The 22,469-nt window shown below is 46.5% G+C and overlaps 1 protein-coding gene across 13 annotated transcripts in view; it reads left to right on the top strand.

Annotated features, from left to right (window-relative positions):
* The window catches only part of PTPRF (protein tyrosine phosphatase receptor type F), a 791,126-nt gene that overhangs the window by 704,923 nt on the left and 63,734 nt on the right, over positions 1-22,469 (top strand). For all 13 annotated transcript variants that reach the window (XM_069642415.1, XM_069642423.1, XM_069642422.1 and 10 more), the window contains one exon: positions 4,440-4,563. In XM_069642415.1, coding sequence (XP_069498516.1) covers positions 4,440-4,563 — 124 coding nt within the window. The remainder of the gene's footprint in view (positions 1-4,439; positions 4,564-22,469) is intronic.

The raw sequence follows: 22,469 nt of genomic DNA, 5'->3' as shown, positions 1-22,469 counted from the left end.
CCTACAGCATGCATGATGATGGGGACGCTTGCTGCAATGCACTCTGAGCTCATGGGCGGCACACGCTGCAGCATGCATGATGACGGGGACGCTTCCTTCAGTCCACGCTGAGCACACGGGCGGCACACGCTGCAGCCTGCATGATGAAGGGAAAGCTTGATGCAGTCCACGCTGAGCACACGGGTGGCACACACTGCAGCATGCACGATGACGGGGAAGCTTGCTGGAATATTTTTTCCAAAAGCGGCTGTCCGTCGAGGTTTGGCTCCCCTTTGTTTCTTCTGGTGAGGCAACTTGTCACCCGTCATCCTCCTGCTGTGACTCTGGAGAGACAAACGCCCCACCCCCTCCCAGCGGCCCAATTGGTGCTGTGGGCCTCGTTAGCAGTGATGATCACTTTCTTCTTAAAGCAGAGCGTTTAAAGCGGGTGCAATTTACTATTGATGGCCTGTTTAAGAGACCATTGTGTTAAGAACTGCAAAGGGGCATTTTTATTTTGAAAGCACATGCAAAGCAGCAGTTAGCCGCCTACAATCTGTGCCTTCCTCCAGCACAATTAAACATATGCACAAACCGTTTTAACCATTTTCCTTGCTTCCACATCCTTCTGTTTCCCAAGTCAAAAAGCTTTTAAATAGAATGCAACATTTCCCTCTCATTGCATATGAAGCCTGCACGTGAGCCATGAATATTTTCCAAGGATGTGACCGGAGAGGTTGTTATCCTGGAGAAGGAGGGGATATTTTCTCTGGTTCTGGCCCTGTACTGATGTTCAGGGCACAAGTCGATAAATGTGGGTGGACAGCGTCTGCCCACTTTTTTCAATGGGTGGACGCAAGCCCGGTTCTGTATTTGAGGCCAGCTTTTAACAAATGTGTGCTTGCTCAAGTGTTCAGCTACTAGGATTTCACAGCAGGTTGTCATGTTTCCAGTGCAGACGCTTACCCACAAGAACACATAAAAGTGCCATTAAAGCACAGGTCTCGTGTTTGGATTTGGTTTTCTTTGGAATATTTCATTATAAATTGTTGGGCTTAAAAGGTGGGCACCTTTTATACTTTGCTAGTGTAGTTATTGGAAACTCTCCTCTCAGTTTATTTATTTGTATGTATATATATATATATTACCATGTATTTGCTACTGCCTACATGCGTAGTGGTCATTATCTTGTAATGTCACTTCCTGTGATTTATAAGCTGGTCAGATATCACAGCGAGTAGAGCGTTCGCTTTGACATCCGTGCAGAGCCTGCTGACACAGGTTCGAATCCTGGCAGGGCCAAACTCAGCCTTTCATCCTTCCGAGGTCGGTAAATGAGCACCACACACTGTGGGTAATAATAAGCAGTGCTCAGATACCCGAGGCTTCGTAGCGCTATATAAATTAAACAAAAACAAAAAAATCTAATGCAAATTAAGGGGCCCCGCAACTTAATTTACCGCACTTGGCCCTGCAAATCCTAGGTCCGGCCCTGCCTGCCCTCACGGTCATCCTTCATTGGGTTCTCATTTAATTTATTTAATGTTTTTTTATAATGCGCTTAATACCCGAGTTTGGTTTCTAAGAGTGGATCCGTGATTCGAACCTCTGTTGCTCTTGTGCTATTCTCTCGTTCCACTCCACACTGGGAACTGCTCACTACCTCTAGTGATGTACTCTGGCTAATGTGCAAATATTTTCGATTCTGGCGCACGGTGGGCTGTGCGGCCGTATCTATTAGGCTTTGCCGATTTTTCTATTTATTTGCCAAATTGCAACTTGAATGTTTTTTTCCTCTGTTATGACCTTTTTTTTATACCTCAAAAATCAGGAGTCATCATCCGCAATAAGCACTTAACCCCCCATACCACACTGCCCTGTATATACTTTACCCATGCTTACCATTTGGGGAGGGAGGATAGCTCAGGGGCAGAGCGATTGTCTTGGAAGCAAGACAACGCAGGCCACGCAGGTTTGAATACCCAATCCCGCACTTACAAAATGCTTGTTGGTTTTAAGCGTGCATGAGGAATTCGACCATCTGCACATAGAAAGTGCATTCGCCTGTTTTCTCTTTTTTTATAATGAAAAGGAATGATGGGAATCCAACCCCCGAAGGACTGTGTGAGGCCATTCCACACACAGTCCATCTGCTTCCCACACAAAACGCATAGTCACATGTACTCTGGGAAGACACAGCCTACAGGCGCCACCTTCCCCCGTCATATTCAGCTGGAATATGACAGCTCCGGGTACATCAAAGCAACTCCAGAAGGCGGAAGGCACACTTCCCTCCAGCCATGAGCAGCCTAATGTAAATATCATGGCTCCATGCATCTGCATTGCTTTTGTACTCCGGCTGGTGGCAGTTGCTTCTAATGAGAGATAATTGAAGCAAGCCTGAAAAAGGCTTGGCTGCCGGAATAAACAGGAAAGGCGGGGCTAACATCCCTTTGGTATGCAATGTGCCAACTTGAAGCTCGTTCCCAGCCCTCTTTATGAAAGGCAGTGAAATGCATGTCATGGTCCACTATTTACTGTAGGCAAACCACTGTAGAACTGACCCCTTTCATAGGGGAGAAGTATGTGGGTTGGAGGAGATGAGAAGTCTGCTCCCAACACATACTTCAAGGGAACCCTACACTTTAATCAAGAGTCACAGAGGGCTCAGTTAACCAGAGAGAGACTTTGATCTATGACAGGGAGATGGGTGGGACTTGGGTATATATCACATCACCCCCTTGTCTGTCCTGTTGCAGATCACTCTGGCCCTGGCCTCAAGCATAACAGAAGATTGTTGGTGGGGACCCAGGATTGGTTCATTAAGGTGGGCATAGCCTGCACCAATCACTGGGGCCCATTTGACTTAATGAAATTAAAAAAAAAGGTTGAACCCCTCACTTAGCAAATCATCTGAAGACTTTGAAAGGAGTAAGGACGACGACTCATTTGGACCTGAGCTGAAGGTATAGTCTACCTTACATCTTCTGCAAGTGAAGGAAGGCCAGGAGTTTCAAGAGGGAAGCAAGATCCCTCCCCTAAACATCTCCCAGGTAACAAAGGGAAATACCCGACTCGGAGGACACGCCCAGCAGCTCGAGAACCGGTACTCGGCCAGCACAAAGTGTGCCCTGCTAGGTTCTGGCATCAAGCTTCCTAGGTGGGAAGTGCCGGAGAGTATCTGAACTAGGGACAAGGCCCTTGCCTGCAAACACTCTCCTGAGCTTTGGGCCATCCGCCTTGAAAGGCCACAAGCCCTGCGAAGAAGCTAGAAGTGCCAAAACAAGCAACATCCAGCATCAATCTTTTTAGGACATTTTATAGTGCTCGAACCTCATCCGGTTGCACCACTGACTGTGGTCACGCTGCAGTCACCAGAGCCTTTCCGAGATGCCTTGACCAGCCCTCCAGATCCACCAACCAGCACAGAGATGACGATTCTTGGATCTGAGCTGGACAGCCTGCAGACATCTGTTCAGCCTCGCTTGCCGAACTGCCTGCGACCTGGTACCCGCAGCTGTCTCCTGCCATGAACTCTATCTCAATGGCTGCAAAGCACCCTGGAACCACCATGACGCTGTCCAGCAACAAGAACCTCTTCAGCACCAGGTACATTGTGGCTCGGCCCGCCTGGTCCATCCGCGAAGCCCCCAAGATATGACCCTTTGGTGCTGTAACCAAATAACCTTGAACTGTAAGACTGATTACTTTACCAACTACCCTCCTATCAGTATCCAGAGTGCATCCCTTTCCTTCGTGAAACTGTCTGTCCTCTGTGTTCCTTTACAGGGTGGGTTGGATTTGTAGTGTGCGAGAACTGTCGGTTGTAGTCATAATAAAGTAGATATTTTTATACAACCTTGACTAGACAGTCCCCTTTATCATTGGGTAATAATTGTGTTTCACTATTTGCAACAAGCCAGCGATCCACGACCTTGCAGAGATAAGCCTGCCGGTTCCATCTACGTTACCAAAATTGGACAAGGAGGTCTTATAATTTGCTTGTATTCCATTCTGTTGGGATCCCTTCGGGTGTACTAGAGGCGTGGGGCTGATTGATGGTTTAGAAACCGATATTCATCCCTGGACCACTGGTGCCCCGGAAGTTGATTTGTTGCAGCGCCTTCTAAAAGAACAATTCTAATTACAGTTATTAGCTGTGGTAAAAATAAAAGTTAAAAAATTAGCAACAATACATTTGGTTAAGTTGCCATTCGGCAAAAGTGAGGTACACTGTGCGACCACCCTGTACAGTTGGGCTGTGCACTTGGCAGCAGGCTTCCATTCAGCAAACGGTGTAGGGCTTGTTTTCTGCTAGAGTTCCCTTCTACGAGGTACCCTGAATGTTTTTTGATCTTACTGTGAGGTTGTTTTTTTTTCTGTATCGTACGTTGAGCTCTCATTCCATTGTAGCGATGTTCCTTTTACAGGATGTTGATTTACTCTGCCTTGTCTTTCAGTCCATCGACCCGGGGCAACAGTTCACGTGGGAGAACTCCAACCTGGAAGTGAACAAGCCAAAGAATCGCTACGCGAACGTGATTGCGTACGACCACTCGCGTGTCATCCTCACCTCAATTGACGGTAAGTCCTGCTAGCAACAGTAGCGTGGCCTGCGTCAGCAGTAAGATTAGTCTGCCTGAAAGCCAGACCTGCCTGGCCCATACCTGCAGTAAAATCTGGGCACCTGACCCATACCTGCCTGACCCATGCCCTCAGTAAGAGCTGGTTGCCTGACCCATACCCGCTAAAGCGGTTTGCCTCACCCATTACTGCTGTAACAGCTGGACACCTGACCCATACCTTTACTGTTCTAACCCAAACCCACAGTAAAGCTGTTTGCCTGACTCATGCTCACAGTAAGTGCTGGCTGCCTGGTCTATACCCACTGTAGGAGCTGGGTGCCTGGCCCTTACCTGCAGTAAGAGGGGCTTAACCGCAGTAAGAGCTTGTCTGCCTGGCACAAACCCGCTAAAGGGTTTTGCCTCACCCATTACTGCAGTAACAGCTGGGCACCTGACCCATACCTTTACTAAAGTGTTCTAACCCAAACCCACAGTAAAGCTGTTTGCCTGACTCATGCTCATAGAATCAGCTTGTCTGCCTGGCCTATACCCACAGTAAGAGCTTGTCTGCCTGACCCGTACCACAGTGCTATTCCTTCTCCTTACTAGCAGTAAGAACTTGTCCGCCTGACCCGTACCACAGTGGTATTCCTTCTCCTTACTAGCAGTAAGAGCTTGTCCGCCTGGCCCATACCCGCAGTAAGAGCTTGTCCGCCTGACCCGTACCACAGTGGTATTCCTTCTCCTTACTAGCAGTAAGAGCTTGTCCGCCTGACCCGTACCACAGTGGTATTCCTTCTCCTTACTAGCAGTAAGAGCTTGTCCGCCTGACCCGTACCACAGTGGTATTCCTTCTCCTTACTAGCAGTAAGAGCTTGTCCGCCTGACCCGTACCACAGTGGTATTCCTTCTCCTTACTAGCAGTAAAAGCTTGTCCGCCTGACCCGTACCACAGTGGTATTCCTTCTCCTTACTAGCAGTAAGAGCTTGTCCGCCTGGCCCCATGCCAGCATGCACTGTTGGATTGTAAGAGTTGATGGTTTGACAGGCACTTAAGGTCACAGTGGCACCTGCCCTCATCCGCCATGGAGACGTTAAGAGCGGTCTGCCTGGCATTAACTAACGGATGGCTCCGGAACCCTCCTAGTGCTGCTCCACCTTTGCCTGTGCATGAGTGCAGTGTACCGCTCTGTGGGTGCAGTCTTTCACTCATAGAGACTCTTTTTCACCATCTTCTCTGCACCATCCTGTGATCTCTCCACTGTGTGGGTTGTGGAGCTGTAGAAGAAGCACATGCTTTGCACAGGTGTACACAAGAGCATGCATTGCACATTGCTTTTATTGCGCTGCCCTGTACTTCACTCACATGAACATGCATTACACATGCACACATGCCTAGCACACACAAGTAGCACAGCACGTTTCACACTTAAAAAAAGGCTTAGAACGTAAGTATAGATGTGTGAGGAGCTTTGAGCACCAGTATAGTTGTGAGCGAGGTTGGGGCACAAGTGTATATGCGTGAGGATAGATGTGCGAGGAGGTTGGGGAAGAATTTATATATGTCTGAGGAGTTTAGGGCACACATATAGATGCGCAAGAAGCTTAGGGGACAAGTATAGATGCCTGAGGAGCTTAGGGCACAATTATAGATGTGTAAGGAGCTATGGTCACATGTATAGTTGCGCGAGGTGCTTGGCGCACAGGTATAGTTGTGCGAGGCGCACAAAGTACCTGAGAAGATGCGCAGTGGTTGGGGCCCCTAGGTGGCTGTGTGCTATTTTGGGGGTCCCTGGTTAGCCGTGTACTGTGTTGGGGATCCCTGGTTAGCCGTGTGCTGTGTTGGAGGTCCCTGGTTAGGTGTGTGCTGTATTGGGGCCCATGGCTAGCTGTCTGGTGCTTGGGGCCCCTGGGTAGCTGTCTGTTGCTTGGGGCCCCTGGGTAGCTGTCTGTTGCTTGGGGCCCCTGGGTAGCCGTGTGCTGTATTGGGGCCCCCCGGTAGCCGTGTGCTGTATTGGGGCACCTGGGCAGATGGGCGGTGTATTTCGTACATGTGGGAAACTGTGTGGTTTGTTTGGGGCACCCAGGCCAAAGTGTGGTATGTTTAGCGCGATAGCTCAGCGGCAACGTGTGTGCCTTGGCTGCAAGACGACACGAAACAGCACAGGTTCGATCCCCGGGGCCGCGCTTAGAAACCTCTGGGTGTTTAAGCGCGTTATAAATATCGCAACTAAGGCAAAAACAATCACACAACTAAAAAAAAAAAAAAAAACAATTCCTGTAACAGCGCCCCGATGCCCGCAGGCTGTGTGGGAGCTTTAAAAATGCAAAAAAAAAGTGTTGAGATGTACTCTCCCGGTTGAACTTATACTTCTGTCTGCAAACACCAGTCGGAGAGGTGTAGCCTGCACTCTCTTACTAGTTAATGGGGCCACAGGTGGAACAGCAACTGCAGCCCTGGGTTCTGTGTAGCGAAGAGGCAAAGGGACGCCACAAATGAGCCAGTTAAGGACTGTAACTGTTTATTGACAAGCCACCCTCAACACTGGTAGTACCCTCCCCACTCACGTGGTTATGCAACAAAACTGTTTAACAGATTCTTTTTTAAGCCCCATCTCAGACACATATCGTGCCCCTTGGATCCCTCTCCCCTGAGCTACCAATGAGCCAAGAACCAGGCCGGTGTACGGGAAATATATTGGTATTTATTAAATTAACAGTAATAGAAATGAGCATACAAATGTCTAACACCACATTATCCGTGGCACAACACAATCAACTACTCTCAGCATAAATAAATCACAACAGTGAATTAAAAAGAAAACAATCACAAATCGTTTCTTTCTGCACATTTCACTTCACAAAATAATTACACTAATCAATAATAAAGTAGTGTTGTGTGATTTTTATTTTCCTGCAGGCTTAAAGATTGGTACAAATACATATGGCAATTATGATTTTTCCCCACACTTTTGGTTTAAAATAAACACAGGGTGAATTCTCGGTTTGTTTTTCAGAACCCTCCTTGCCTTGGTCTATGTTGGGAAGTCAGACAGAAAATTTGGAATGATTTGGGGAATTTTGGATTTCAGAAACCCCTTACTAAAAGGCCTGTGTTGGGGAAGCTGGATAAAAAGGTTGGACTGATTTAAGAACAAAGACACCCCTCTTCCTTAAACAAGTCTGGGTAAGCTCGACAACTACCACTCATCCTCCCCAGACTAAACTCTCTACCTGACTTATTGGACACCTCTTCACTAGTAAACGAATTCAACTCTTCCATGGCTACAGCTTTAGATACTATTGCCCCACTGAAACTGAGAAAGAGTAAGCCCAGAGCCCACCTAAATACCTGGTTCACTCCTCACCTCAAATCTCTAAGACTTGAAAAACGTAAATGCGAATCTGCTTGGCGACTAACCCCAACAGAGACAAATAAAATTACACTCATCAATGCCTCCAAGATTTACAAAAATGAAATAAAGAAAGCAAAAAGAGAGAATTTCAACAACAGAATACTGCAGGCCAAATCTGGAACGAAAGAACTATTCCTTATACTAAAGGAACTAGAAAACCCTATTCCTGTCCATGATAACTGTGACAAAAACAAAATATGGTGCTCGAACATCCAAAAAGCACTAAACGACAAAATTGCCACACTCCAAACAAAAATTGTGATAAACAGAATATTCCACCCTCAACTAACCTAAGAGGCAAACCACCAATCAGCACTAAACTAGACCATAAATTTAACTTCTCGAAAGTAACTACACTTGAAACCGAAAAGATAATACTTTCACTCAAGCCATCCAATTGCCGAGGCGACCTATGCCCAGCCCAACTAATAAAAGACGCGACCAGAGACCTCTCCCCATTCATTTCTAAACTTATTAATGCCTCCTTTGCATCAGGCACTGTACCAGATAACCTCAAGCAATCTTGGGTCCTCCCCCTCCTAAAAAAACAAACATTGGACCCATCCATCCCGACTAACTACAGGCCCATCACAACGGTACCCTTCTTGTTAAAAATCCTAGACAGGGTAGCCTACCTGCAGATCCAAAAACACCTGGAGCTGCACCACCTTTTAGGCACAAGACAATCAGGCTTCAGACCTCAGCACGGAACTGAAACTGCGCTCATCGATCTTAAAATTCAGGTCGATGAGCTGAGAGACTCCGGAAAGATGGCCCTACTCCTCTTACTGGACCTCTCTGCAGCCTTCGACCTGGTGGATCATGATGTGCTCTGCACCCACCTAGAAACAGCTGCCCATTTCTCCACACATGCCATCGCATGGATCAAATCATTCCAACCGGTAGAACTATGAGAGTCTTCTCTACTTCTGCTGCTGCTGACCCTGTATCCATCACATGTGGAGTCCCACAAGGTTCTTGTGTCTCCCCCACTATGTACAACATCTTCACGAAGCCCTTGTTCGATGATCTGGATAATCTGGGTGTCACCTACACTAACTATGCGGATGACACTCAGATTCTCTTACCACTTTCAGGGGATTATGAACAAGATTTGGCCTTGGTGAACAAGATTTATCTCATCATTCAGGCATGGATGGCCACACACGGACTATGCCTGAATGATGACAAAACGGAACTCATCATACTGGGGAACACACAAAACTTCAATAGATTAAAAGAAGAATACTCCTCCTTCGTCATAGACGGTAACACTATCAAGGTGGCAAAAGAGGTAAAAACATTAGGGTTTTACCTTGATTCCCACCTCTCCCTAACCAAACAGGTGAGCGCAATGGCATCCAGCACCGCATATACCTGCAAGTTGATTAGAGCCGCAAAACCATACCTATCCACTGCCAACTGCCTAACCCTTGCTCGAGCATTAGTGCTGTCGAAATTGGACTATTGCAACGCACTATATATAGGGGCCAATAAACATACGCTGCATAAGATTCAAACACTACAGAACAATGCTCTTAGAGCTGCCTTAGGAATTCCAAGAAGGGAGCATATTTCAGAGGCTAGAAGACAATCCAACTGGCTCTCCACAGCGGACAAAATCAAACTCAAGACAGCTTCTCTAACTTTCAAAAGTATCAACCATCTAGCACCCAAATACCTAGTTGCTAGATTCAACAGAAAAATCTCCACTAGACCCACCAGAGAAGCATACTCCAACCAGTTAGTGATACCCCCATTTAAACTAAGTACGGCCGGAGGAAACAGCTTCCCGGTCAAAGCTGCCCAGCTTTGGAACTCCCTCCCGCCTGGATTGAGATCTACCCAATCCTACGCTCTCTTCAGATCTAACTGTATCAATTGGATCAAAGAAAATGACCGATAGTCCTGCCCTACACCAATATATCCACTGTTCTACAAACGTACTATGTACATAGTTATATACTCTCTATCTTCCTACTGCATATTTCCTGTATATATTATGTTATATGTATATATTATGCACAATGTATATTCTCCTTACTGTCCTGCATTATGTAACTTCTACGACGTATAACCACTACTTGTAAACATGCGTAACCTGTAAAGTTTAAAGTATCCTTGAACAACGCGCCCGGTTACCCTCGGGTCTGGCGCGCGCTATAAATAATAAACAAACAAACAAACAAACAAGGATTACCCAGTTAAATTATAGGCTAGAGTTTTCAGCGCACACCGGGAAGTGAGATTTTTTTTTAATTTTAACAAAATTCGCCCCGTAGTGTTCTTCCAAATGGGGAATTACATATTTTTGGTTAAATGGGCTAAGGATCTATATGGTTCACCCACTTCCCCACTCACTATAAAGGGAAATGATTCAAGGCAAGCAGGCTCCCCGACCTTTTGGTTTCCCAGGGCTTAGTTCTACTTACATTGCAAGCCTCTGTTTAAGGTTCAGGAATAAACTAACACTAAGAAAGGTAGGAGGACGGAGTATTTATACTGCTACACCAAACAAACCTCCAAACAAAGGGAAACAACCCTTCACAAAAATCAAAAAGTTTGCACAGTGTGTTGACCAGGTGGGACATCTACCTTAAGCTGAATCAAGTATTCAGAACTAGACAGGGATAGCATCTAGTTCTCCACATTCAGGTGTAGAAACAAATGACCTGAATGGTGCTACACTGTGTACATTCAAAACCACCATGTATCAATATATATATATATATTTTTTATTAAATTAGCAATGGTTAAAAACAAGAAATCCTTCAAAAAAATCAATTCATATTTAGCATTACAATACAATGAAAATGTGAAGAGTGCACAAAACAACCTCAAACAAATACTACACGGGGAAACAGTGGCAATAACAGGAACCGTCATCACTCAGGTTCCATTTTACGAATGAAAGAAGAATTCAATAATCACAAAAATTCACTATTCACAGGAAAACTCAATTACACCAAAGTACTCGCACTGCATCATACCCAGTCAACCCAACATGTTTAATTCCACAAACAACCACATCACATACAGTAAAGGTACATTCATCAGGGGCTCATATTCAGGAGAAAAACACAATTCATGAAAAACAATTGTTTGTGTAATTTAGAAAGCTAAAACCGACTCAAGGGCCGTTTTGTACAGGAAATAACTATGCAGAAACTCCTGGTCACGTCCAGGGTTAACCACGAGTATGCACTATTAATGTGATGCCATGTTTAAACAGTAGGGGGAGATGATTGGTGCAGCCGCATTGCTGTCTTCACCATCACCTTGAACTCTGATCCTGCCAAAGGGAGATGCTGACCACCTTCAAGGTTTCGGTTTGCTCTCGGTTGAGCCGCTTCTAATATGCATCAATTGTTTCACCACTGGCGAGCACAACCACTCCCACCCGAAATGTCAGCAGTGCTATAGAGTAGTCGTCATACAGCTTGCAGACAGTCCACCCGTAGTTTCAACAAGAAAGGCAGAACAGTTCAACAGAAAGTCGTCATTTGATGGCGAACCTGTCGAAGAGCTGATCAGGACCGCATTCAATCAGCGTGATCTCATATCTAGTAGATGGAGTTTTAAGGGGGAAGGGGGGGATTTACAGTGCCCCCTCTGTATGGTGGCGCTCCGGCAGCATCTACGAAGGAAACCTGAACCGAGCAGGTTCAGGACTACCAGCTGCATCTCGGGACATGCTGGAAAGATGGAGCAGAGGTCTCCTCATTCCACTCTCAAAGATGGCCTCCCGCTCTCCATCATAGGACCCAGTCGGCTTTGAGGCCTTCCTAGAAATAGACCGCTCCACCCAGATTCACTCTCAGCAATCTCCTCTGGTGTCACCTTACAGCTGTCAGATGGTAAGTTTCAGCAGCCTTCCTGATCTCTGTCCTTTTTCTGTTCTCTCCTTTTTTGTTTGTGTCCCCTGTCCTAGTGCAGTACCCCTTATATAGCAGTGATGACACCACCAATTTCATAATCTTGGGGAAGTACCCTGCAATAATACCTGCCACTAGGATTGGATAGTTACCCTTCTCTCTCCTCCCAAACCCAGCCTCCAAGTCAGGATTGGGTTAGGGGTCTTGAGCAACATATGGCAATTCCCATTCGACATCGCCCTTTTTTTCTCCTTTGAACTTTTTGGCAAAACTAGTTATGTATCATAACTTCATAATTGTACTAGCAACTGCCATACTAAATATATTTTCTGATTTAACTAATCATGGCGAATTAGATAAACCGACATCCAAATCCATACGATGTAGCACCATCGTGTGGCACCTTTCTGCTGTTTCCATAGAAAGCACAACAGTTATGAATATGTACGTTTTAATAATATCCCTAATTTCATTTTCCACCAGCTCACCAACTCTCGCATATGGAACATGTTCAGATCAGCCAGAAACCTAGTTTAACTGGCCATTACAGTTCCCAGAGTCACAGGTCGATGGATTTTATATTCCCCAAATCGCCTGGAAATTACATAAAAAATGGTACAAAAATGAAATCAATCCACCTTATGATGGCTGAGAAAAAGGCCTAGATGATGATAGTCCTTTTAAATTAATTGTGAATCTTCATGTGGGACAAATGGCCCTGACTACTGCCTTCCGACCATTTGTTTTCACTGGGTCAGTCTGTGCCTTTATCAATCTCCTTTGTGTTAGCTCTTTGAAGGGAGTGCCCCCATTTTCACACATACTAGTCCTGCTTCAACCGAGGGTATCTTTTTCTTGAAGTCAATGCTTTCAGAGCCAGTAGGTCTGGAGAACACTGAATTTTGACACCTTTAGCAGGACATTTTATTGAAATGGGTAATTAGATGGGATAGGTGACATCCAGGCTGGAAGTGGGAGATGCCCTTGTGAAGCTTTCCCCACAGCCAGCAAAAGGGTTTGCTTGGGGCTGGCATTATCCATGAAGACAAAGAGGCTCTTCAAATGTTACTGGAGTCTTGTGGGTGAAACATAATATGCATTGCTTTTAGCCAACCCCTGCATCATGTTTTGTTTTCCTGAAATTTTTCTGCGAGCAGTGATCTTTTTTTCCACTTTTTAAAACTGCTTTTATTTGCACACACCTGTGCGTGCCGTTTTTGCTTTCAATGTTTAAAAATCTTATTGATATTTGATTCCTCTTTCTTTTGTAAATTAAAATGCTGCTTCGCCGTTTGTAGTGGCAAGTAGACCCCTTTCCAAATGGCTGTTTAACTTTACTTGAAAAACCACAACAAAGAAGATGCCATTTTTTTCAATCTTTAAAATCTTGCTGTTCATGTGAAAGGGACTTCTGTTTGTGGCCTTCAAATGCACCCCACTGGACATAATCGGGCAAGTCACCTACCTAGTGCAGAGGAATGGCAGCACCTTCCAGAAAAGGACCCAGAACCCGGAACCCAAGCAAAATTGGATAAACCTTCCTGACCAGCACGAGGGCACAACTAATGGTGTGTTTGCAGATTCGGTGTGCAGGAAGCCCCACCAATGATGGGGGGAAATGCAATGTCCAAACAGTCAATATTCCAGAAGATGAAAAATCAGTAGTACAGTTCCAAGGGCAGAATCCAGAAATACTAACCAAATCCAAAGTCACAAATATCCAGAAAGGGGGTCCGAAAACACCAAAACATAGGGGTAATCCAAGAGCAATCCAGGAGGGCCATAACCAAAGGTTGAGAATGCCAAAAATGGGTAATCCAAATGAGCAGGAGCACAAAAACAAGACGCCACTCACACGGACGCTGAGACGCACTGGTGTCCTCTTGTTGAGCGTTTTTATAATAGTAGCTTCCTGGGTCTGTATCACGTGACGAGCACAAGTCACATGAGGGTTTAGCGGCAGCCTGTCCAACCTCAAGTCACGCTGCGAGGAACACTGTGTTGTTGGACCCCTGGAGGGGCTGGAGAGCCGCCTCTGGTCCCGGAGCAATGGCGCGATGTCCCTGAAGCACCCCAGCAATCCCCACTCGTGTTGCAGGAAGCGCCATGCGGACAGACCCCTGGCAGGAAGGGATGTGCGCCCCTGGACCGCCAGTGAGGTCTTGACACGTGTTGTCATGTGCTTGACACATGTGGGCAGACATGCAAGGAGTTGGGTGCATGCAGGCAGATGTGTGAGGGGCACATGGCGGGCAGCGTGAGGAGGTTAGGGTGTGAGGTAGCGCATGGCATGTGGCCAGACTGTGTTACCAGCTTGCACTGTAGTGGTAGTGGTGGTGGTGGTGGTGAGGGGTAGACTCAATCATTCCCATGAAAAATACCCTAATTACCAAGCGCAGAGGCTTGAGTAAGGCAGGTTTTTGCTCTGTTTGCCGTGCATTCTCTGGTGTCTTACAGCTTCACCCTCTAACTACACTGTTGCTAAAAGCGCTGTGTAAGCATAAAAAGGGTCTATAAGCAACCACGCCTGCCAAATGGCCTTGGAGTCCATCCTATCGTCCAACCAACGCTGGACCGCGCAGGGCCAGGCACACTTTTAAAAATGAAAGTTCTGCACATTTTGGAGTGAGAGCCCACCAGTATGGAGAGTGGCAGTGCCTGAAACCCCCACAGGGCCACTGTGCATCGAACCGCAGTGCGGTTGGCAGTACCCTGCCAGATCTGTCTTGATTTCAGCGCCAGGGAAAGCCGGTGTAATTGAATATTCTTTTCCTTGGTAAAAGCCTCTTCGGGAGCCAGATGCTGGCTCTCTTCCTTGGCCACTAAATATTTCATGCAGCAGTACTGCGTGCTGTGGGACGCGCGCCTGCCCGACACTTAGCCGGCCGAGGCTGGGCGACCGGAGAACGGCTGCAATGCTGGCACTTTAGGCCAGTAAGCAACCATTGTTTGGGGTAAATCCTGGAATTGGCAAGGGTGCCCTGTTTGAGGGTTGAAGATTACCCCTAAGAGTCTCTCCTCCCCATATTGGCATGGAAGTTTTCAGCAAATTAAACATTTGTGCCATCTACTCTTCCGGCTGGACACAGGGCTGAACCAGCTGGTGGGTGGGATGGGTGGTTGGATAATACCGTCTTATGCCACCTTCCAGGCATTATCTGTTGGTGTCGCGCGCTTGCACCATCGGGTCTGAAGAAATGTATTGGGGTGTGGGTAGAACCTCACAGTTGCTGCGCCTAAGGATCAACATCTATTAGTTATCTTTCATCAATGTTTGTAGTGTTGTTGCTGCCGGGTCTACTTGACATTCTACCAAATGCCCATTTAGTTTCATAAAGATGGATGATCGTATCCCACAAGGCGCCATCGTAAAAGGATATAGATTTGATTAATTTGGGAATGTGTGCTGTGCATATGCGTAAGGAACCGGGTAGGAACTGGGCGCAGGTGTCTACTAAGGAGGGAAGATTGAAGGAACAATCGTTGAGATTTGGACAGAAGATTTCAACTACTTCTGCTATAGAGTCAGAGAATTGGTGTACAGTAGTTATCTCGAACCCTTTATCTCGAATGCCCATATATCGAATATTTTATATTGAAAACTTTTATAGTGAATGTATTTAGGGTGGAGTAAAGGGTTAAAAATGTTTGGGAATTCGTCGGGATGCGTTTTTAGGGGTAGGAAATAGTTTAGGGGGACCCCTTAAAACAAAACTGCATTCACTATAAAAGTTTGCAATATGAAAGATTCAATATATGGGCATTCTTTATAAATTACTTGGGTATAAAAACATGGAACCCATAGAATCGATCTTCCGGAGGTCCTTGGGCAGGAATTCCAGATACAAGGGCCGCGATAGAAAAGCATCGATTGCCGCGATGACCAAACCAGGAGAGGGGAGTGTTAAGGTTTTGTCCAGAGGATCTGAGCGGACACAGGGGGGTGGGGGATCCTGGAGGCAGGGCAGCTGGGGGCGGTGTTGTGGATACCTTTGAATATCAGGCAGAGGGACTTGAAGAGAATCCTCTGCGGTGCGTTGAAGGTGTTCTATACAATGTTAGCAGTTTGCATAGATATCTAAGTGTTTCAAAAAAAGATCATTAGTTAATGACTTGATAGTTGTAATTTATTGAAACTTGCCTGCCAGCAGGTGTTTCGACACTAGCTCTTTTTCAAGGCATGCATCTACCGTAGACGCTGAACACAGCTGGGTACACTTCACCCATTAAAGTAATGAAGCCCTTTGAACTATATTGGAAAGGACCGTAACCGAGTCTACAGCAGTGTCTGAGTATACAGAAATCTCAAGTATCTAGCAAGGCAGTCCAGAAACATCTCAAGTATCTAGCAGGGCAGTCCACAAACATCTCAAGTATCTAGCAGGACAGTCCGCATTGATACGCAGCGATTGACACTCAATAATAAACCACAATTTAATGTTGCAGGATTAAATCGATTGCGTGCCTTGAAAAGGTGCCCGCACACCCAGCAAATTCTGGCGACTCCATGGAAAAGATGAAGGGTTTTGAAGGCGCTTCTTTTCTGCCACTATGATAATGCGAGGGCGAAAAAGGGTCTTATTGAGACTTTGTTCCCTTGAGCCCAGCTTCTGACCAGCCACACATGGACGGCTTGTGTGCGAGGTGAAATTCTCCCTGGACTGAGGTGGGGCCACGGGCATCAAAGGATCATATGCGCTACCCCTACACTTGACCCACAACTCGATTCCGAGGTATTCGCTTCAGTGGGGGTACCCAGTGGAAAGTAAGTGGGGTACACCATGTTCGCCTCAGGTCAAGGGCAGGCTGCACTCCCCGAGAGGTCCGTCAGTAGGAGGGAAACGTCCAAACCACAACTGTAGCATCATTACACAAACTTAAGGTCCAAACAAGTATAAAAATGGCACTCCTTTCTTAACACACTAGAGAAGGAAGGATACCGGTGGAATGCATGTCACAGGCAGGCGGAATGCATGCCACAGGAAGACGGAATGCATGCCACAGGCAGCCAGATGATTGGCAGCTGTGTGGTGACACACACTGTTTTATAGTCAAAGGTGATTTTATAAGACCTGACAAGTTTTCTAGGGCCCCCGAGGAGGCCTGGCGTTCGGGGAATCTAGTCCTGGCAGTTGGGGTATCTAGGCCTTGTGGGCGGGTTATCTGGGCCTGGAAGGCTAGGTATCTAGTCCTGGCGGGCGGGGTATCTTGGCCTGGCGGGCGGGGTATCTTGGCCTGGCGGGCGGGCTAACTGGGCCTGGCGGGCGGGCTGACTGCGCCTGGCGGGCGGGCTATCTGGGCCTGGCTGGCTAGGTATCTTGGCCTGGCGGCTGGGGTATCTTGGCCTGGGGGTCAGGGTGATCTAGGTCTGGCGGTCGGGGTGTCTGGGCCTGGCGGTCGGGGTGTCTGGGCCTGGCGGTTTGGGGTATCTGGGCCAGGCGGGCGGGGTATCTGGGCCAGGCGGGCGGGGTATCTAGGCTGCCTGGGATGTGCCCGGAGCTTACTATTCAAATGTCGGAGCACTTGCTGGTGGTGGCTTGAGTGTCAGACCAGTCTTTCAGATGTTATGCACAGGTTCAAACCAATAGTTTAGGCCTCCATGAGACTGCTCTCCGGGACCTTACAGTAGCCGCAGCCTCCTTGAGGGCTGGTTGGGCAGGTTGAATCCGCGACGCCACCGTGTGGCGTGGCGGTGATGGCTCAGGGGGCAGACTCTTGCATAGTGAAGCGCAGGTTTCATCGCTTCAGTGACACCTTCCCAGGCTCTGCTGCTCGGTGGCAGCCAGAAGTGGCTCTTTTGGACTAGTTGGAAGCTGGGTCTTACCCCCCAAAATCCTGATGAGCATGGGCTCCCCACTGCTCTCATTCAGGCTGAAGTCTGAGGCATTACGGAGGAGTGCGCGGTCTGGACTTCTACCGACCAGCAATGCTTCCAAAATCGGTTAGAGACCTTCCAGTCGAGGTGGGGTGCATTTATATCAAAAAGCCAAAAGTGAAAGTATAGGGTTTCAGACTAGTCCCAAAGTTGTCTTACTAGAGCAACACAACTTTTAATTTGAATCCATAATCTCCAACGCCATTGAAGTACCCCAAACTGGGAAGTTCAAACATTTGCGTATTCAGAATAATTCCCAAGAAATATAATGAAGCAGGTTTATGCAAATGGCCAGGAGGATATGCTTTCATTTTTTTTTTATTTCTGATAAAATAACACTCAACCCTGATGGGAGGCATCTGCCTGCTTTGGGGTGTCTACCCTGATTGGAGGCCTCTGCCTGCTTTGGGGTGTCTACCCTGATGGGAGGCCTCTGCCTGCTTTGGGGTGTCTACCCTGATGGGAGGCCTCTGCCTGCTTTGGGATGGGGTGGATTTGCACAGCGCATGTCCCTTTCTCTCGATTTAAATACCATGTCTGTGTTCACAGCAGGTGCACCAACAAATCTGATTACTGTTTTAGGTTTATATGTTCTGGGGGCAATGAGCCAACTCGCCTGTGGCTTATTTTTGAACGGCTTTGGCGCCCCCAGGCCCACTGTCCTGCAGTACGTATTGGGGTGTCCTGGAGAGCTGGTTCTCGGAAGCAGACAGGCGTTCGTTTTTCCAGCCGGTGTCCCTTCAGTTTCCCGGTGACGCCATGCCCCAGAGGGCACCGTGAGCCAGATATTGGCTTTGCTTTTACTTAATTGCAAGTTAATCTTTTGGTGTGAATCCAACTACAGCTCCCAGAATGCAGTGGGCAATGACATAAAAGCCAGAGAATGGGGTATGTGTCATTGATGTCTTGGAGCTCTCTGGTAACGTTTCTGCTGCTTCTCAGGGACAGTTTCTACTGCCTACTTGAATATACTGTCTTCTTGACCTTGCGAAACACTTGTGTATGAGCGAGATATATAAAATGAGAAACGTATAGTGAACGTGCACCACCCACTTTTATTAGGTAGTCCTTGTAGTTAATCAAAATTCAATGGAATTAAAGGAGGGGTGCAAACCCGCTGGAAAAGTGCCCCCGTGGAGGGGCACACAACGAAAACAGGGGGTATGGACCAAGGCCGTTAAGCCAGCGGTGCGGGCTGCACTCCCAAACGCCACAATGTGGCGCGTACGTTCAATATAATTCAGTCAAAAAAGTAACAGACTCCCGGTAACTTGTTGCAAGGTGCGACTATTTAATCTTGGTCTTATATTATTAACAACTATACATCCTGGTTGAAGCAGATGTGTAGGGTAAGCTCAAAAAATGGCCAATGCATTTCGAAACTAAATTCCTTCGTCAGGGCCAGCTCATTCTCAAATTAATAGGATCCGGATGTCATAAAATCATAAAACGGATCTGTTACATAATACACAACAAATAAACAGTAGTTGGTACAACAGTGGGTACCGCGTTCATACAGTGAATTCACACAATTCGTGAAAGAGCAAGTAAATGAAGCCGTCAGCATATGCATTATCATAATAATTTTTTTAAAGTAAGCCGGGTATAGTTGTACCATATTCAAAAGGTGGTATAAATGCACAAAATTGAGAACACAACCCATCATTAATCATAAATGTACCGACACACATCAAAAGTAGAAAAAATAATAAAAATAAATAAAGGGTACACACGTGCAAAACCAAACCATATGCAAGGTTGTCAATGAATCGTAGAATCACAGCAATTATGCAGCGCCAACAAAGATAGTACAGAGAGAAAGAAGAACAAGGTGGAAAAAATAACAAAGGGAAAGCGGTTAGCTGATACTTTCTCAATAAAGTGATGTAATTGAATGAATAAGGCTGCACTGACCTTGTCTTCAAAGCAGTATCAGCTTAAGTCTTGACAAATTCGTCAGGACAAAGATTCATGAAAGGCGTTCATAACCGCGTGCAGACTCTATCTGAAAGAGACGCGCACCGCGGTGAAAAATATGCTTAAAGCCCATTCCGTACTCGGAGCTCAGGGGCTCGGGTGTCTACAATGACAGTTAGGCAAAGTTGAGACGCTTGAGAAGCCTCACCTGGAAGCGGCAGAAGAGTGAATCAACTGAAGGCGCCACAAGAGCGCGTTCATCGTATGCATGATACCTTTACTATGTTTACCTGTGGTTGCCTAGGCAACGTCGGGAGCCGTGAAAATCCGGCGGCCATGACTAAAAGGCTACTGATAAGCTTAAAGGTAATAGAGACTCCCGTAACATAGTGCATAATGTGCGTAAACACACATAATCCACCTAGATATTATTAACAAAATATAGAATGAGTAACAATTCAAATCTACATGAAAAGTAAAAAGTACATGAAAAATAAAAATACAAATAAAAAAACGGGAATGAAACACGTAATAGCAATGCATAGTGACAGTGCTTAACAGTTACTAGACAGATACCAAATGATGTCTTGGGTCCGATAGCCACAGTGAGGACCAGTGATGGACAAACTAAATAAGAAATGGATTGTCATGTGCTCAAACTCATCAATCAGGTGAAAGAGAGTAGGAGCCGGCCTAAACCGGCAGAAATTCAGGGTAAAGTTACCCAACAAAACCAAAGAGTCGAGATCACTTGGAAGAGAGGCAAGGAAATAAAATGGACACTAGCCAGAAACAGCTAGAAATGTGCTGGTGGTAACTAAGATGGTTCCAGAAAATGAATGCACAATTCATTACTTGCAATGCTGGCTATATATCTCAACATGCCAGTGAATATATTTAAATCTATACCGCCAGTGGCAATTTCAACAAAAACAAAAATATAATTTCATTTACCAGGTAGCTTTGAGTCTTTAGGCTTCTGTTAGGCAGAAACCTGTGCAGTTCCCTTGGGGACCACTGCAAAAGGCTTAAGACTACAGGTGTTGGTAGTAAACCCAATTGGTAGCAGTCTGTACCACACAGATTTACCTGGTAGCTGTGGCTGAGCAGCCAGACCCCTCTCAAGAAGAGTTAGGCAGTATATAGAGTATACAAGATAGGTACCAAAATACAGTAGCACAAACAAACACTGACCAGAGCTTTTGGTATCAAGTATATAATTATTTATTTAAAGACACACTTAGAAACACTCTAGCACTATTATTGTAAATAAGTTAAAAAAAACAGTCACTATTAATATATATACATCCCTTATTCCTTATTAGACAAGTCTTAGTTAACACCACTTATTTCCAGACACAGGTGAGCGCTTAACTAAAGATGGCACTCCAATAAGTTTAAGAAAAAGGGAGGGAAAAGGAAGAAATTAGAAAACAGCACACAATACTTTAGAAGCACTCAGCAAGGCAGGAAAGTCAAAGTCTACTTGTGAGCAAAAGGTTCAGAGGCCAGGCTCCCTCTTGGAGAGAGTAGGACACCAATGGACCCAAGATCACACAGTTTAAAAGGCTTGGAGAGTCTTGCAGAGAGTTTAAAAAGGAATCAGTTCTGCTCAGAAAAGTTCAGTTAGCCAGCCTAGGGTCAACCCAAGTGGTAAATTGAGGGTTTAAGAGACACCCCACACAGACCGTTGTGTACCTTGAAAGTGGAGAGAATCCTCCAGTGGGGGCAGTTGTTCCTGGCAGCGGGTGCAAGTCGCGGTGTCGTCCAGAGGAAGAGATGGTCTCGACATGGAGGAAAGCTGAAGGTCATTGTACTGCCAGGGAAGAAACCAGCCGCGGAGTTCTCTGGTAAAAAGGTACTACCCTTTTATTCGCAGTAGTGGAAAAAAGTGGTATCCCGGTTGCCGGGGTGCTTGGCACAGGCAAGGCGGCCACGAGATGATCCGGGATTGATCCGGGAAGGCGAAAAGGCGGGCAAAATGGTTATCCCCACCAGTCAAAGGAAGAAGACTCTTCGGGGTGAAGAGTCGTTGGAAGAAGTGGTGAGTCGGTTCAGCAGGGCTCCACCGGTGGTGTCGTCGTTGGAGGTCGGCTCAGCTTCTCCCTCTTCGGATTCTTTGGTCCTGTGGCGACGTCTGAAGTCCCAGTCCCCAAAGCCCTGCTTTTATGCAGAAAACCCCCATTCAGTCCTAGCTGTCACTCAAACATGCTAAGTGGTGAGCCGGGCGATTCACCACTGGGCCAATCACTCAAGAGTGCGACTTGAGTTGCCGAGACAACTCAGTCCAGGGTGCCTAAACCCCCTCCCACAACCCCTGTGATACCCAGACAGAGCGGCACCACTTTTGGAGGCTTCTGTGGAGAAGCCCGCCAAAAAGTGGAACAAAGGGCTCGACTTGGGTTGGAGTCACAGAAACGAACACAAACGCCATTTTGGAACCGAGTTCTTGCAAAAAATACCAACCGGTGAATTAATATTAAATAAACCGGCGGTATGTTTGAGGCTATGTTAAAAAGTATTAGCCTTGAACAATGGGAAAATCCCATAGGAATAATCGCGGTTGAATATAAAAAGTAGTATCCACTGCCACCAGCCGAAACTCGCTCAGGGGGTACTGGACAGTGCCCCCTCGAACAACAGACCCAAGGGCAATCGAATTGCCCCGACCAGTACGCCCACAATATGATGGTTTGTACTGGTTCTGTTTACAATTTAGGACTAGTAAAGCCAATGGTGACTTTACATGCCCTGGGAGACAGTAGTCAGTCCCCGGGTACGGAGTCTATGTTTGGGGGTCACTATGACACCCCTGTGTTACGGCACGGAGGGTGCTGTGTAA

Source organism: Ambystoma mexicanum, chromosome 1q (assembly GCF_040938575.1).
Source record: "Ambystoma mexicanum isolate Mex_15411 chromosome 1q, UKY_AmexF1_1, whole genome shotgun sequence".
In the NCBI taxonomy this organism is placed as follows: domain Eukaryota; kingdom Metazoa; phylum Chordata; class Amphibia; order Caudata; family Ambystomatidae; genus Ambystoma; species Ambystoma mexicanum.
This window is presented reverse-complemented; position numbering and strand designations above follow the sequence as displayed.